The sequence below is a fragment of the Dipodomys merriami genome, unplaced genomic scaffold (genome assembly GCF_024711535.1).
Source record: "Dipodomys merriami isolate MVZ:Mamm:240054 unplaced genomic scaffold, mDipMer1.0.p SCAF_12, whole genome shotgun sequence".
NCBI classification, from domain to species: domain Eukaryota; kingdom Metazoa; phylum Chordata; class Mammalia; order Rodentia; family Heteromyidae; genus Dipodomys; species Dipodomys merriami.
The window spans coordinates 22,106,568-22,123,639 of record NW_027202493.1 but is presented as its reverse complement, the minus strand read 5'-3'; the positions used below and the strand labels follow the sequence as shown (position 1 = coordinate 22,123,639).

Genomic DNA, 17,072 nt, shown 5'->3' with positions numbered 1-17,072 from the left:
CTACAACTCCCAGCATGCCCAGCAGCACTACGTTATGGAGCGTACCACTCTGTGCCTCCTCGCTGCTGGCTGGAAGCGCGGGCAAAGGAAGACTTCTTCCTGTTGAGTTGTTTTAATATTCTGAGGACTATTTACTGCTATTGATCGTAAATCACTCTTTGTCTTTTCTGGTGCGCGTTCGAGCTCCTCTCGTGCCTTCCCTAAGCGAACTGGAAATGGATTCTCCCGTACCCATGGCAACGCCGCACAACAAAGGCCAGCCAGGGGAAGAACGCTCAGAAAGGACTGGGGGACAGCCATTCCCCGGGGTGCTCGTGCTTAGCTTAGAGCGCGCTCTCGCGGCTGCTGCAGCGGAGTTAATCCGGTTTGAAGGTGGGACAGTCTTATCTGGGTGGTCGGCTCCAGTCCCCTTGGAAGAGGTGACCTCGCGGACACCAGGGGTCCCCTAAATACCTAGATACCTGGCGACGCGGTACCTCCCCAGCGACCATGCATTTGCACACCGCCTCAGTCGGAGCTTTCGTCTTGTACAACATCCCGCCGCCCACGGCACGCTGGCCACACACCTTTTGTGGGGAACTTGACATTCTCCACTCTTGTTATACTTCTGGATTGTAATACCTGTTGGGGAGGAGATCTTTGCTTTGTGCAGTCTCATTTTCCTGCTGGGAACCCGCCTCGAAGGAGAGTTTGCAAAGCATCTGTTCAATGAGTGAATGGATGGATGGATGTGTGAATGCTGCTCAATAAAAATTTAGGAGAATTAAGTAGGGGGAAAACGTCAAAGGCAACCACTTTCCTCCCTGCCTTCCTCTCTGGCTGACTTAATTGTGTGCCCGACATTACATAGACCGGAATTCTGTGGTAAAGTAGAGCCAAAGTTGCCCCCAGGGTTGTGGGGTAGCGAGCCATCTGTAGTCCCAGCTTGAACCAGTAGTTTAAATCCAACCTGGGCAGCATAAATAAGTCCCCCAAAAAGTAGTGAAGAAGAACCACAGGTTAGTGGGGGAATGGACTCCTTTTGTGTTACACTTATTTTCCAGTCTGCTAGATTTGTGTAGTAGACCAAAACAAATTTCTTACGTTGGAGCTGTAAAACGATGACCCATTAGAAAAACCATGATGAAACTTGAGAGGAGATGAGCATGCTGCTATGATAGGATAAAGAAGTGAAAAACAAGCAGTCTGAAAGAAAGAGCAGTGTTAATTGGGATGTGGGGACAGAGAAGGCACAAAGAAGAACCCGGATAACAAAAAAAGTGCAATAGCACTGTTGCTAATTACCCAACCTGAGAATTAGAGCTAGAAGCCCAATCAGAGTGCTCTATCCCAGCATTTTGTAGGCCATGATGAGAGGATCTTTATTTGAAGGCTAGACCTTATTTTAAAAAACAACCCTGAAAAGGGGAATAGGGTGTGATGAAGTTCAGTGGCGACATATATCACTGACTGCTAGTGGGCCTTATGTACTTGAACCCTTAAGGCTTTGCATGGGCAATATAAAGCGATGAAACAATCTTTAACCAAATACCACTGATGTTTAAAGTCTTCAAGTGTACTCGGTAGAGGAAGAGGTCTGATGGGAAGGGTATTTTTTTTTTCTTAACTGAATCTACATTTGCCCTTTGATGCAGCAAATTAGCAATGATTCACACATAGATAAACCATAGTTGCAAATAGGTAAGCATACCAAGGAGCAATGGAAACAGCTTACTATGAACTCAGGTTCTTAACTTGTTTTGGAGGTAGAACAGGAGTCTGGCCAGGTGATATAGTCTTGATCTGTATCCAAGGGCCACATACTGAGAATGGACTGTACTGTCATCTGTGCTTGTCTTCCTGTGAACTTAGAGTATCACCTATACTTACTGACCTACTTGTGCTCCATCCCCTTATTCTGAAACGGAGGATAATAGCAACAAAATATCAATAGCAAACTAGGCATCTAGGGAGAGTGATTATCATTGGTCCTAGCATGAGCTCCATAGGTCACTATGTTTGTTCACTAATGCATGCCTGGGCCCACATTATAGTTTATGCTGAAAAAAAACAAGCATTGATATGAAAGTGTTATTAGCTCATTTGGCTTCCTTTTAAGAATGTATGTAATTAAAACAATTTCTAAAGTAATACTTGCACGTTGAATGTGATATTTCACCTTTTGTTTGTGAAATCATTTCTAAAGCAATCTCACTAGGGTCTGAGCTTTACATATTCCTAATTCATCACAAAGTGTTGTCTGTTTAGTTGTTTGTGTTTTCATTTTGCCTAAACCACTGTCTTCTCCCTTCCTCATCCCATTAATGAACTAATTGTGCCAGTGACTCATTTCTTATATTCATTTAAATTTGAAAAGAAATCCCCCACATACTTCAGGGCAGTACTTATATGTGCTGTGCATTCTGAAAAGCTGTTATAAGTTTCAATATTATAGACAAATGTAGGATGTCAAATTCATCCCAACTATATATATATATATATATATCCCACATATAATTATGGTTTTAAAAATCGATCTTGAACTTCTCAAATGAAGCATATCACTTATCCATGTTTCTACTATATGGTAGTAATTTTATTTCCAACAAATATTCAGGAGATGCTATCATACATGTTCCTTGGTAATTTGTATGCATTTCACATAGAGGCAAAGGCTGTCTTCTTGGTGATAATTTTGATTACTGGTGTTATTCTCCACACAGCCAAGTAGATTCTTTTCCCAGTAGTTTGGGATACTATTATTATTATTAATTACATAGTTGTACATAGTGACTTTAATTCAACATGTCCATTATGAGTATAATGTATTTTGTTCACTGTCACCCCTATTGTTTTATAGTAAATATTAGAAATCTTAGGTGAAAATAACTTGGGTTGAAATTTAGTAATCACTTTTGTGGCTAAAGTTTTTCCTCCTATTTTTCAGTGTAAAGCAATAATTTGTTTTAAGAGTTGCTGCCTAGCAGCTTTAAGGAAGCTTTAGACGTTGCCAGTATAAGAAGCAATCATGCCTGCTGAAGGAGGAAAAACAGACATGGAGAGGATTGGCCTCTTCAGCGAGATGGAATACGTAACTGTTGGTGATAAATATGTATCATCATATAATCGTAAGTATATTTGGTAGCATATGGCTGAATAGTGAGTGTTTTCTGTAAAACAGTTGTACTTAATATGTAAGGTAAATGCTATTTTAGTGGTCTGTGTATTACAGTACTGAGTTCTAAACAAGGCAATACAGTTAAGAGACGACTTAACTTTCCAAGAGTAGGAAGCTCATTGTATTACTTCCTTGACTTTTCTTTGTTGTTCTCAAAAGTAATTTCATTTCTTTCCATAAAGGTTCCTAGGAAATATCTCCAAGAATATTTTGCTTTAAGATGGAATGGACACGAGACTATGCAAACAACATTTCCACTTGTATCCCAAAAGGCTCTCCATTACCACTTTCCTGAAAACTGAAATGCTAAATGAAAAGCTGAGGGAATTTTTAGAAAAGTTATAATTAAAATGCTTAAATGTACACTTTGTATGTATTAGTTAAATTTGTTGACATCTAGAGATTGTTGTTACAAGGAAAAATGCTCTGATATGGAAATATCTCAAGATAAAATTTGAAAAATTTAAAAACCAAGATAAGCAATTTTTACTAAGCATTAAAAATGACAAAAAGGCTATCCAATATTTACTCTGTCTGTGGAAGGGAATGGGGTGACCACATGCTAAAAGAAGGCATTGTCAAGATATTTTACTATTGAATTTGAGTTGAATATTAAACGTATCACCTTTTGGTGATCCGAATTCACATTTTATTAACCACTTGAACTATGGGTTGTATGCACTTCAAAAAATGTTTTCCTATTTTAAGACTTCCCAAATTAAGCTGTCCCACATTCAAACTATAAATGTTCTAAATATTTACAAACTGCTTTTAAACCAAATTACTGGGATGCTAGTATTTTTTATACAAACATAACAATTTAAAAATTTGTTCTGTTGATGGGCATTTGGGCTGTGTCTTGTTTTTGATGATTAAGCCCAGAAGTGCCCTCCTGCCTTGTACAATTAGTAAATGTTATTAAAGATCTATGAACCAAGCAGAGTGCTGGTGTCTCACGCCTGTAATTCTTGCTTCTCAGGAGGCTGGCATCTGAGGATAGCGATTCAAAGCCTGCCTGAGCAGTTAAAGTCCATTGAGACTCTTATCTCCAGTTAACCACCAGAAAGTGGTGCTGTGGCTCAGAGTAGTAGAATGCCAGGCTTGAGTAAAAGAGCTCAGCAGACAATGCCTAGGCCCAAGCAAGGTTCAAGCCTCATGAACGACAAAAACAAACAAAAATCTATGAACCATTCTTGTTCATAGGTGGGCATAGCCCTCGTGTGTTCTGAGCATATCCTTAGGAGCAGAATTACTCCAGTTTGGAGGCACACTGTTCTCTCCAGCCTGTATATTATTCTTACTGATCACACACAAACACTGTTTCCCAGTTGCTGGAGAAACATTGGGTTAGGTGATCCTTAAGTTCTCTTTTACCTCTAGAATTCAGACTGCATAACATTTAACCCCACTTGTTCAGATAAAATCTCTTAGATTTTATAATTGTAACCCCTCTGTACGGTATTTTCACAATAAAAAAACAAAAAGAATCTCTTAGATTTTAATGCCTCCTTCCCTCCTTCCATCTCTCTCCTTCCTTCCTTCCTTCCTTCCTTCCTTCCTTCCTTCCTTCCTTCCTTCCTTCCTTCCTTCCTTCCTCCCTTGCTCCTTCTCTCCTTTCTTTCCTTTCCCTCCCTCCCTCCCTCCCTCCTTCCCTTCCTTCTTCTCTTTTTTCCTGGTGCTGAGCTTGAACTCAGGACCTGGACACTGTCCCTAGCCTTTTTGCTCAAGACTAACACTCTACCACTTGAATCACAGCTCCACTTCCAGCTTTTTGTAGTTAATAGGAGAGTCTCTGGACTTATCTGCCTGGGCTGACTTCAAAACACCAGTCTCAGATCTCAGTCTCCTGAGAGGCTAGGATTGCAGGCATGAGCCACCAGCACCTGGGTTGTCAATACTTCATTTAACACAGATTTCAGTAGACATGTTGAAATAGTGTTTATGGAGCTCAAACTCATAACTGTCCTCAATCATATTGGAAATTTTTCTGATATAAAAGATTTTTTATGCCTTTAATTACTACTGATTTCAAAATTACGATTTTTTCTTTGTTTTTAAAGGAGCATTTAATGAGGCTGCAACCAAAAATAGACAGATGCTACCTGGGGGATCCAAAGCATTGTCAGCCCTCCAGGCAGGTTATTTTGATCCTCAGTTTTCAAGGATTTTTGAAGGTGAAGGCTATATAAATATGAATCAAGTGAGGAGACGGGCTATGATGGAAGAAGCCAAAAAGAATATAACCAGAGCCTTCATCCCCAGTAGCGGAGGGAAGAAGCCGTAAGTGTTCGGGGAGAAATGTCTTCAATACACTTTCTGCACTTTTTCCCATCTAGCTGAAAAAACATGTATGTTTTTCTGTAGGACTTCCAAATGACAGTCCATATTTGGTGTGATTTGTAGGCTACTTTGTTTATTGGGCAATTGAAGTTGGCAGGTAACTGGAAATATATTCCCATTATCATACTAATTTTTATTTTTATGTATTTTTATTTTTTGTCAGTTGTGGGGCTTGAACTCTGGGCTTGGGTGCTGTCCCTTAGCTCTTCAGCTCAAGGCGAGTGCTCTACCACTTGAGCCACAGCGCCACTTCAATACTAATTTTTAATTATCTTTGTCATTATTAGAGTGCATGATAAAGCCAACTAAATGATGGAAATAAATTTGTTCAAGAACTTCGCAAGAGACAAGTTAGGGGAAGAATTATCTTTGTTTATCACCTTTATACTCTTCATTACTTTTGTACTCAAGTATTTTATTTATTTTTTAAAATTTTTATTTTTTTATTGTGAAAATACTGTACAGAGGGGTTACAATTACATGGGCAAGATAATGAGAACATTTCTTATCAAGATTGTAGCCTCCTCCTTTGTTTCCCCTTCCCATCCTTTCCCATCCTCCCCCCTGTACTCAAGTATTTTAAAGGTACAGATTTTAAAGATGAAATTAAGAGAAATTAAGAGGAATCTTTTTTGATGGAAAAATCTAGTTTATAAGAAATACAGTATTTTTAAGTCACTGAGATGAGTGAATGAGGATGAATATAGTTAATGGAGTTTCTTTTTGTACATTTGAGAATGGAATGTTAAAATCTGTTGAAATTGTTTAATGAAGGGGGAGGGGGCTAGGAGAGTGACCAGGGGGTGAAATCAATTATGATACATTGTTTTACATTTGTGGAAATGTCCCAATGAAATCCTCTTGTACAATTTAATGTGTGCTGATAAAAACAATAAAATCACTGTGATGATACACTCTAGGGATTTAACAATAGTTTGACAGTTATTAATGTGAAAGTTTTTTTTTAATCATTAAATAAATGTCTTAATGAATAAGACTGGGTAGTCCATATTATATTATGTTATAAAGCTAAGATTTAGAATATTCATTCATACTATTAACTCTCTTGATTTAGAATTTATGATAGGATTGCTTAGTCTTATTTGGTGCTTACTTGCTATATTTTCTTTAATAGGAATACTTTTTTCTCTTTTTTTCTTCTTTTTTTGGAGGTTCTGAGGCCTGAACTCAAGGTGTTGCTCTTGCTAGGCTGGCACTTAACCACTTGAGCCTTCCTCCAACTCTTCTTTTGCTGTTTATTTTGGAGTTGGAGTCTAGCAAACTTTTCTGTCTGGGCTGGCCTCAAACTGTGAGTCTCTAGATCTCTCAGGCTTCTGAGCTAGCAATACAAGTGTGAAGCCCTGGCGATAGGCTCTTACTACATTTCCATCATTCAGACTTACTTCTAACAAGCAATCTTGTCTTCTCTGCAAAAATTATGCTCTTTATTTGGAGTGAGTACATTTTCCATTGAAATTCTCCTTAGGGCTTAATATTTTATTTTTCAGTACTTTCAATAGGTGTGAATATTTATTTTTAATATTATTTTTGTTTCTTGAACTTCTTCATTTTTCTAGGTATGAATGTTGGATTGTGTTTCTTGTTTTTCCTTCAAGTTATTTATTGGTTGATGAATAACACAGTTAAATATCTCATATATCAAGTTGTCAAAATGTATAACAAAAAAAACCTCTCCTCTGTTTAGATATTCACTCCCATTTAATAAGGCAGTAAACATCCCATTATGTTAAGGTACATGACCACAAATTCAAGCATACATACACATAGATACACATTTCACCTCAAAAGTTAGCATAACATTCAATTTCTTATGCTGTGCTTCTTATTTAATATGCATAATTATATGTTCATACTTAATTTTGGAACATTTCATTGAGAGGTTGAAGTTTCTTGGATATTTTTATTATACACTTTGGCCACATTTTAATATCAATGTACATTTATCTAATAAAAATTGGAAAATTAAAATAACTTCAAGAGCTTGACTTTAGAGATTTGGTTGAGTTCTGCAAAAATATTTAGATCTTGGGCTTTTCTGAGACAATTCTTGAAATCAGTCCTTTATTACCTTCGGAAACCAAATGATTAGATTTCAAATCACCAAATTTGGTATATTAGTTTGCTTCAGACATTACAAGCTTCATAAAAGTTTAAAATACATTGATCATCAGTTATACAAAGTGAATATTCTTTCATCTTTTCCAGTTAATTTTTCTCTTATCACATTAAACATGTATATTATCTTTTCTCATTATGTATCATAACACATTGCCTGTTTTTACCATAATTTTCAAAGATAATAGTTTTTTTTTTTTTGTCGGTCATGGGGTCTGAACTCTGGGCCTGGGCAGATTCAGCTCAGCAATTCAGCTCAAGGCTAGTGCTCTACCACTTGAACCACAGCGCCATTTCTGGCTTTTTCTGCTTATTTGGTACTGAGGAATTGAACACAGGGCCTCATGCATGCAAGACAAGCACTCTATCACTGAGTCACCTTCCCAGCCCAAAGATAATAGCTTTAAATAGTCTAATATTTGAATGTAAAATTTTTCTTACTTCTTAGTCTCTGCTTATAAGTATTAATTTCTCCTGCTTTAATTCAGAATACTATACCTTCAGTACATTTTACTGAGAGCCCTATTTAATTTATTGCTTTCTTTTAATTACCATAACATTTTTAGATTTTAGAAATTTCCTAAACACATAGTTTTACTTGCATTATTTAGGTTCCATCATAAAATAAATATTCTCCTTATTGTTGTTTTAAGAAGAGCTTAAATTGTTATTTTTTTCCAAGAGTTTCTATTTGCTAGCTTTTAAATTTCTGCAGAAAAAGGTTATTTTACTACCCATTTCATTTCTAATTTTTAAGTGTTGTATTAATATCAGAAAAATGAGAATTATATTTGCTCTTTTAAAAAATTTTATTTTCTTGGGCTGGGAAGGTGGCTCAGTGGTAGAGTGCTTGCCTTGCAATGCATGAGGCCCTGGGTTCGATTCCTCAGCACCACATAAGCAAAAAGAAAAAAGCCGGAAGTGGTGCTGTGGCTCAAGTGGTAAAGCGCTAGCCTTGAGCTGAAGAGCTGAGGGACAGCGCCCAGGCCCAGAGTCAGGCCCCACGACCGGACCCAAAAAAAATTTTTTTTTTTATTTTCTTGTAAAGATACTGTACAATAAGTACATTCTTTCTTGAGCATTGTTACCCCTTCCCTTGTTGTTCTCTCACTATCCCTTCCCTCCCTCTCTCCTCCCCCCACCCCTGTCCAAAGCTGTAAAGTCCATTTCCAATATACTATCTTATATCATTGTTGCAATGGGTCATCCTGTGTCCTTGTTTCAATGTTTTGCTATTCCCCTTCCCCTCCCCAAATTAGACAAATGTATATACAAGATGCAGGATACCAACATCAAGTACAGTGATAACAGGGGATATACCACAGCAGGGAAGAACATACAAAAGAAACAAAAAAAATCACATAGTACATTGAAAACAACAAGAACAAAGAAAGGACTTTTGTGTCCATATCTTGGGGTTCATTTCACTTAGCATCATCTTTTTTTTTTAATTGTGAAAATATGGTACAGAGGGGTTACAATTACAATGAGTACATTTCTTATCAAGCATTGTTGCCTCCTCCTTTGTTTCCCCTTACCATCCCTTCCCACCTCCCCCACCCACTATTCCCCCAGCCTCTCCTGCCCCCCACCCCCACCCCGCGGCAAAGTTGTAAAGTTTGTTTTTCGACATAACTGTCTTGTACATCTCATTGTTGCAATGGGTCCACCTGTATCCCTATTTAAACAATTTGTTTTTTCCCTTCCCCTCCACAAATTATACCAACATCAAATACAGTGAAAGCAGGGGTTATACCATGGGGGAGAGACATACAAAGCAACAAAGAAATACCTTATAAATATGTTAGAAACAATAGCAAGCAAGAAAAAAAAAATTTGAGCCCTTATCTTGGGGTTCATTTCACATAATATCAACTTGGGTTGATGTTTTACCCATCTTTTACCCATCTGATTGGGTAAAAGCTGAAGTGGAGGTGTGTCTCAAGTGGTTGAGCACAAGCTTTGAGTAGAAAAGCTGAGCAAGGGCATGAGGTCCCAAGTTCAAGCCTCAGTACTGACAAAAAAAATCCATGAAACATTTTTATTATTATATATTCATTGCATATATTAATGGGTTCCAACAAATTCATACAGTGTGTATTGATCAATCCAGCCTCCCATTATCTACCCTCCCCCAGCCACAGGCATTGAATACATTCTAAATGTAGTGACTTTCAGTGATTGCTTTAATCATGTTCTAGTTAAAGCTAGTCTAGAATTCTTTTTCACTACAATATCCTTACATAATATTCCTCATTGCATTTAAAAATGTTATCACATATGATCATAAGTAGGAGTTAATAAAAATAGGCAATTAATGTTAATATTGTACCAAATTTATGTTTTCAGTACTAGGGTTCGAACCTGGGACCTCTACTACTTAGCCATGCCTCCAGCCCTTTTTTGTACTAGCTGTTTGACTTTTTGTCAGAACACATGGTTGGACAGTGACTCTCCTATTTTAGACATCCTGTAGGAGCTCCCTGACAGGTACACATCACCCTGCACAGCTTCTTCCACTGAGATGGAGTCGTCCAAACATTTTAGACCATTTTGGCCTGAACCATAATCTTTCTGATTTCATTCTCCTTTGTAGCTAGCTGATAGGTACACCTACTGCACTCAACAACTGGTGGAGAAGTGGTCTTGTGAACTTTGTATCCAGGCTGGTCTTGAACCATGATCCTCTTGATCTCTGCTTTCTGGGTAGCTAGGATTCTAGGTGTGAGCCACTGGAACCAGGTTTAGTTTAAAAAAATTTAACATAAATGTATGATATTTCATTTTTGTAGACTATTTCATTAATGTAAAAACTTGTTTATTTAAGTGGTAACTTGGAAATTAATATGATTGTTAATGCATTAATTATCCTTTCAAATTTATAAAAAATGTAAAGAAAACATTTGATAAAACAGTGCTGGGTAATAAATTGTTTGATTACATAACTTAGATGCAATCAAACAATGTTATGGTTTTTTCTGTCCAACAGTAACAGTTTGAAATATATGTTTTGAAAGTATACTTTTCAGAATAAATCATTTATTAACCAACTTGCCTAAAAATGCCTAAAAAGTCATCTAAAAACACTAACACTCTGTTTATAGGCTACTAGACAAATGGGAACCATCCTAATTGCCTAGATTATGATGTTTTATATGTAAAGTTTTATTTATGTGGGACATTTGAAACATACATTAAAAAATCAAAAGCATATCTCAAAATGTGTGACTTTAACCGGGCACTGGCTGCTCAGGAGTCTGAGATCCGAGGATTGCAGCTCAAAGCCAGCTCAGACCTTGAGACTTTTATTTCCAGAAAAAGCAGGAAGAGGCACTGTGGCTCAAGTGCTAGAGTGCTGGCTTTGAGCACAAAGAAGCTCAGGGACAGTGTCCAGACCCTGAGTTCAAGCTTCAAGACTGGCACAAAAGAAAAAGTTGCCTTTGAAAAATTAGGAAAATAGATTAAAGTGAACAGAAAGAGGTTCTGGTTTGCTTACTAGAGTCAAGTGGGCCAATCCCTTTATATACCGTTTTTAAAAAAATCAGTATTTGAAACATTTTCAGTGAAATATTTAAGATGGAATTACATTTTAACCTCTTCATTTTTCCAAACCAACCCCATTTGTCATGAAGGTGTGGATTGGGAAGTTACTATGGAACAATAGGTGGTCCAATCCCATTCTTCAGTGCACAGGCAAAACCTAAGGATAAGTATGAACCACCTGGAAAGAATTTATACACAAACCCAGGAAAGAAAGGAACTGGATATGGGTAAGGCACTCTGCATTGCTTTATGTATTTGTTCTGAATTTAAAAAAAAACCTGTATAACTCACCATTGCTTATTTTTTCCTCCTTTAGCTATGCAAATGTGACAATAGGCAAGCAATTATCACACTCTGCTGATTTTTATGATGAGGCGAAAGTAAATTACAAGGTAAAATAACTTGTAACTTTTCAAATCTTATTGTCTGACTTTGAAGATTTACTTGTGATCAGACTGTTTGGTTTCCTCTCTTTGTATCATTGAGGCAATAGTAGATGGATGCTTATAAATTGGTAATCATTTTAATTTTCCTGGTGGGAGATTTCTGGTTTTGCTTTAGATCCTGTCTGTTCTTTCCAGGATGAATTTGTATCTCCTGCTGTTGTTGTTCACATCTGTCTTGAATCTCTCTGAACTAGCTGTAAGTCTGTTAACTTGGCCGGATCAAGTTTGTTTATTTGCTTTTTAGTGGAGTCATGTCTAAATCTGCAGCCTCATCTCTACCACATGTCTTATATCTTATGCTTAGGAACATAATGGCAAATTTCCCTACTTTTCCTTATTAGTAATATTCAGGCAGGCACTGGAAGCCTTGGCCTTGAGTGCTGTATATTTTTGTATTTTTATATTCTTGGGTTGTACTTTGGAAGGTAGTTAAATTACTCAAATGTTTAATACTAAGTGGGGCAAGAACTGGGCTAGATCTAGGACAAATAATTACTAACGAGGCAAAACTTTTTGGGGTATTTTATTCCATACCCTGTGAATCATGAAGTTTCTGCATAGCTACTGAGATCTTCCCCTGTACCAAGCTCTGTGTCAGAACTAGACACCATTACCACCATTCTTTCAGAAGGATCTTTTCTCTGTGTTCAGTACTCACTGAGGAGTTAGTTCAGGTGTCATTATAAAATATACGGTATTTTTCTGATAACAATAATCACACTGAGTAAAAACACAATCCTTAAATATTAACCTCATAATAACATGCATCAGAATCATTAAGAGTATCTGCAAATTGATGGAACATACAGAATATCAATATAATCAGAAATCGATGAGGTAAGATTTTGGTTATTTATAATTTAAATAGCTTAAAAAGTGATTCCTATGAAATCTAAATTTGAAATATGCTATGCCCAAAATATAATATACATAGAATAAATGGTCAGTACCACTTGGTGATATGGGATGGAGAGGCAGATGCAAAGAACTGGTCAAAGTCTTGCAGAGTGGAGAAAGGAACAGGGCACAGAGGAGCAGGGGGAAAAAAATCTTAAAAAGATTGAAAAAAAATCCAAAAGAAAATTTTGGTCTGTGCCAAGGAGACCTAGGGTTTCTCCTATTCCACCCTGTAATGTTTTCAGAGTGTCTGCTTTGACTCTGAGGTCTTTGATCCATTTGGAGTTGATTCTGGTGCAGGGTAATATATAAGGATCTAGCTTTAGTTCTCTACAAGTAGTTAACCAGTTTTGCCAGCACCATTTACTGAAGAGGCTGTCTTTCTTCCATTCTATTTTTTTAGCTCCCTTATCGAAGAGTAGATGGCTATAGGTCTGTGGGTTCATTTCTGGGTTTTCAATTCTATTCCATTGGTCCTGAGGTCTGTTCTTGTGTCAGACCAAGCTGTTTTGATTACTATGGCTTTGTAGTAGAATTTGAAATTTGGTATTGAAATTCCCCCAGCACTGTTCTTTCTGTATTCAAATGTTTCTTCTTGCGATTGTTTCTAACATATTTATAAGATGATTTCTTTGTTGCTTTGTATGTCCCTCCCCCATGGTATAACCCTTGCTTTGGTATCGGTATAATTTGTGGAGGGGAAGGGAAAAACAAATCGTTTAACTAGGGATACAGGTGGACCCATTGCAACAATGAGATGTACAAGTCGAAAACGAACTTTACAACTTTGGTGGGGGTCAGGGAGGAGGATTGGGTAGGGGGACGGGTGGGGAGGATGGGAAGGGATGGGAAGGGGAAACAAAGGAGGAGGCAACAATGCTTGATAAGAAATGTACTCATCTTGCCCATGTAATTGTAACCCCTCTGCACAGTATTTTCACACACACAAAAAAAATCCAAAAGAGCTTTGGGTAGTGGTCCTACTAGTGAAAATAATTTCTCTCAAGTAACTATTTGAGATTTCACTTAAATTCAATTTGTTGAATGATAAAATGTCAGCAATGTTCATTTCTTTGATGTCTTTATGTGTGTGTGTGTGTGTGTGTGTGTGTGTGTGTGTGTGTGTGTGTGTGTGTGTGTGTGTGTGTGTGTAGAGTTCAAGTCACAGGACTTGAACTCTAGGCCTGGGCACTGTCCCTGAGCTCTTTAACTCAAGGCTAGCATTCTACCACTTGGGCCATGGCACTGTTTCTGGTTTTCTGGTGGTAAAATTGGAGATAAATGTCTCCCGGACTTTCCTGCCCGGGCTGGCTTGAACCGCGATCCTAAGATCTCAGCCTCCTGAGTAGCTAGGATTACAGGCATGACCATTTGGGCCTGGCTAAAATATATAGTGAATTTTTTTTGGGGGGGGTCCGGTTGTGGGGCCTGAACTCTGGGCCTGGGCGCTGTCCCTCAGCTCTTCAGCTCAAGGTTAGCGCTCTACCACTTGAGCCACAGCGCCACTTCCGGCTTTTTTCTTTTTGCTTATGTGGTGCTGAGGAATGGAACCCAGGGCCTCATGCATGCAAGGCAAGCGCTCTACCACTGAGCCACCTTCCCAGCCCCATTTAGTGAATTTTATAAAGAATTTGTTTTCACGTAAATTATTTTGCTAGTTTATTTTTTTAATTGTATTTTATTTTATTTGGGAACATACTGTACAGAGGGGCTACAATTACATGGGCAGGATAATGCATACATTTCTTACCAAGCATTGCAGCCTCCTCCTTTGTTTACCCTTCACTTCCCTTCCCCGCCTCCCCCCTCCCCCCACCCAATTTTACCCCCCTCCCCCCACCCAATTATACCCCCCTCCCCCCCCACACCGACATTGTAAAGCTGGTTTTGACATGACATTTTGTACTTCTCATTGTTGCAACAGGTCCACCTGAATCCTTAAACGACTTGTTTGTCCCCATCTCCTCCACATGTTATACTGACATCAAATATAGTGAAAGCGGGGGTATTTTGCTAGTTTATTAACAGCTAGCAATTTTTATACGTAGTACTGTCCTAAAAAAAGATTGCAACCTAAGTACAAAATAAATCTTTGTTTTACTTGAGCACTAAGTAGCTAAAATGTTGTAATATGAAATAGATACAAGGTAAAAATAAAGCTTTTTGTTGTAATAAAATGAATTTAACTGAGGATTTACTATATATACTGGGTGCTTTAGATCCATAATTTTATCTTATTCTTCACAACATATTAATGGGTGGGGAATAGTCTTATTTACAATTATAGAAGAAACACTACAAAAGTTAAGTAACTTTCTAAAATTCTCTGAGAAATCCTTAAAAAGCAAGAAGGAACTGGGATTTGAACAGTACACAAGAGACCAATCAAATTTTTTAAATAGAATTAATATTGCCCAGACAGTAAAGCTTTGATCCGGTAATACATTCTATGCTTCAAAAAATGTACACACCAAACAAATAAGACATATACTTCTTCAGAGATCGGCATATTTTTCATTTGTAAAACAAAAATTTTAAAGTGTATTCAGCAATATATGTCATAGAACCTACATGTTTATATTAAATGTAAACGAATTTTACTCTAAATTATTTTCAGATTGCATTACTTACACTGTGTAATTTCATTCAATTTATAGAAACACATAGAGGACCACCACCGTTTGATGAAGGGGGCTCCATTCAAGTTAAATCTTTACCCAAAGGATTACTTTGATGTTAATCCTTACTTATTTGAGAAAACTTTGCCTCCAATCAAAAAAGAAGTGAAAAAAGAATTACTTTCAGGTTCTTTTAAACCCTCTTCTCCTGGAAAAAAAGTAAGTAAAATTCATTTTAATCAATTCATTTTCAAAAATTACTTTTCATTAGTTGTACAAAAGGATTGCTTTTTTATATCCTCTTCTTCCTCCTCTTTCTCCTCCTCCTCCTCATGCTCTCCTGGGGTTTAAGTTCAGGGCCTGGGCATTATCTCTGAGATTTGTTTTTTGGCTCAAGGCTTAAGATTTTACCAGTTGAGCCACAACTCCACTTCTGACTTTTCGATAGTTTATTGGAGATAAGAATCTCATATACTTTTCCTGCCTTGGTTGGCTTTAAACCACAAGTCTCAGATATTAGACTTCTGAGTAGTTAGGATTACAGAAGTGAGTCACCAGTGCCTGGTTTCATTTGTATCTTTAAGTAATTGTACAAAGGGCTATATTCAACAAATCCATTTATAAATGCAGTACATCTTGATCAGTATCACTGGTATAAAGGAGTTTCAATATGTCAGTTTATGAGTATACAATGCATCTTGATCAATGTCATCACTTCCAGCATTCTTCCCACCTTTCCCAGCCCTGTCCATAAAGAAAAGATAGTTTTTGTAAAATGTGAAACCAACTTTATAGACTACCAAAATATGAAGAAAATTCTTCAGGATCTAATTGTGCAGAAGCATTTTACAAAATCCCATGAGACAGTCTATTTTTTCTTGGTAGCCTGGTGGAATGAAGGCTGGAACATTTGACCCATATCCGTCACATTCTGTTGAACCAGCTGAGGTTAAATTCAGAAAGGAGCCTGTTGGAAAAAGTGAGAAGATTTTCCATCCACCAAATGGACCAAAAAGCAGACCAGTTGAAAGTATAGTGGCTTTGAATGTCAAAAGGTAGGAAAATCTTTTACTTGTTTCAACAATCAAGATGTCTACCTTTTATACTTCAAAGTAATCTTTTATTTCCCATAATAATTCTTCTTAAATTATGCTTTCTGACTTTGTGTATGTATATATGTATCATCATCATCATCATCATCATCATCATCATCATCATCATCATCATCATCATCATCATCATCATTTTGCTTGTCCTGGGGCTCAAACTCTGGGATTGGACTCTGTCCCTGAGCTTTTTGCTCAAGGCTAGTGCTCTACCACTTGAGCTACCGCACTATTTCTGGCTTTTTCTGTGATTAATAGGAGAGTCTCACAGACTTCCCTGCCCAGGCTAGCTTTGATCCAGGATCCTCAGATCTCAGCCTCCTATGTAGCTAGGATTACAGGCATGAGTTACTGGCTCCCTGATATATCTGACTTTAATAAAGATAAAGGTTTTAAGTTGACAAGAATATTTTGTTTGTGGGCTGAAGATGTGTATAGCTCAGTGGGAGACTACATGCTTCGCATGTATAACGTGTCAAGATGCTGGGTTAGATAGTCACAACTATAAAAGGAAGGAAACATTTTATGGATAATTAGCATGCTAGAAAATTATGAGAATGTTAACAAATTATGAGAGGGCACAGATTTTTACCTATAAAATATAACTATAAAACTATGTGTTATTTTCTAATTGTAGAACACTGAATACAAGTAATTACAAGACTGCTTCAGTACAGTCCTATTAACTGGAAGACAAGTAGCTTTTAGATCCTGACGACCAATGACTCCTTATGAAGAGCTAATTGTTGGAAAAAAAATACAAAATGTGGAACAGATAGCTCAAGTATCTCAAAGAAATTTCAACCTGAAACTCTGATATTCTTTTTGA

General features: G+C 37.3%; 1 protein-coding gene across 1 annotated transcript; it reads left to right on the top strand.

Moving 5' to 3' along the window:
• The first annotated feature begins 269 nt into the window (after nt 1-269).
• Cfap96 (cilia and flagella associated protein 96) lies at nt 270-17,072 on the top strand. The gene is made up of 8 exons (XM_070015980.1): nt 270-372; nt 2,927-3,107; nt 5,218-5,437; nt 11,266-11,403; nt 11,493-11,568; nt 15,177-15,356; nt 16,023-16,192; nt 16,881-17,072. The coding sequence occupies exons 2-8, from the start codon at nt 3,008-3,010 to the stop codon at nt 16,927-16,929; spliced, it is 933 nt and encodes a 310-aa protein (XP_069872081.1). The 5' UTR covers nt 270-372; nt 2,927-3,007; the 3' UTR covers nt 16,930-17,072.

What these genes read in the sequence shown, in the direction of transcription:
- Cfap96 (XM_070015980.1), top strand. Translation starts at nt 3,008, where the DNA reads ATGCCTGCTGAAGGAGGAAAAACAGACATGGAGAGGATTGGCCTCTTC. An exon ending in ATATGTATCATCATATAATC is followed by an intron (nt 3,108 to 5,217) that starts GTAAGTATATTT and finishes TTGTTTTTAAAG; the next exon opens with GAGCATTTAATGAGGCTGCA. An exon ending in AGGCGAAAGTAAATTACAAG is followed by an intron (nt 11,569 to 15,176) that starts GTAAAATAACTT and finishes TTCAATTTATAG; the next exon opens with AAACACATAGAGGACCACCA.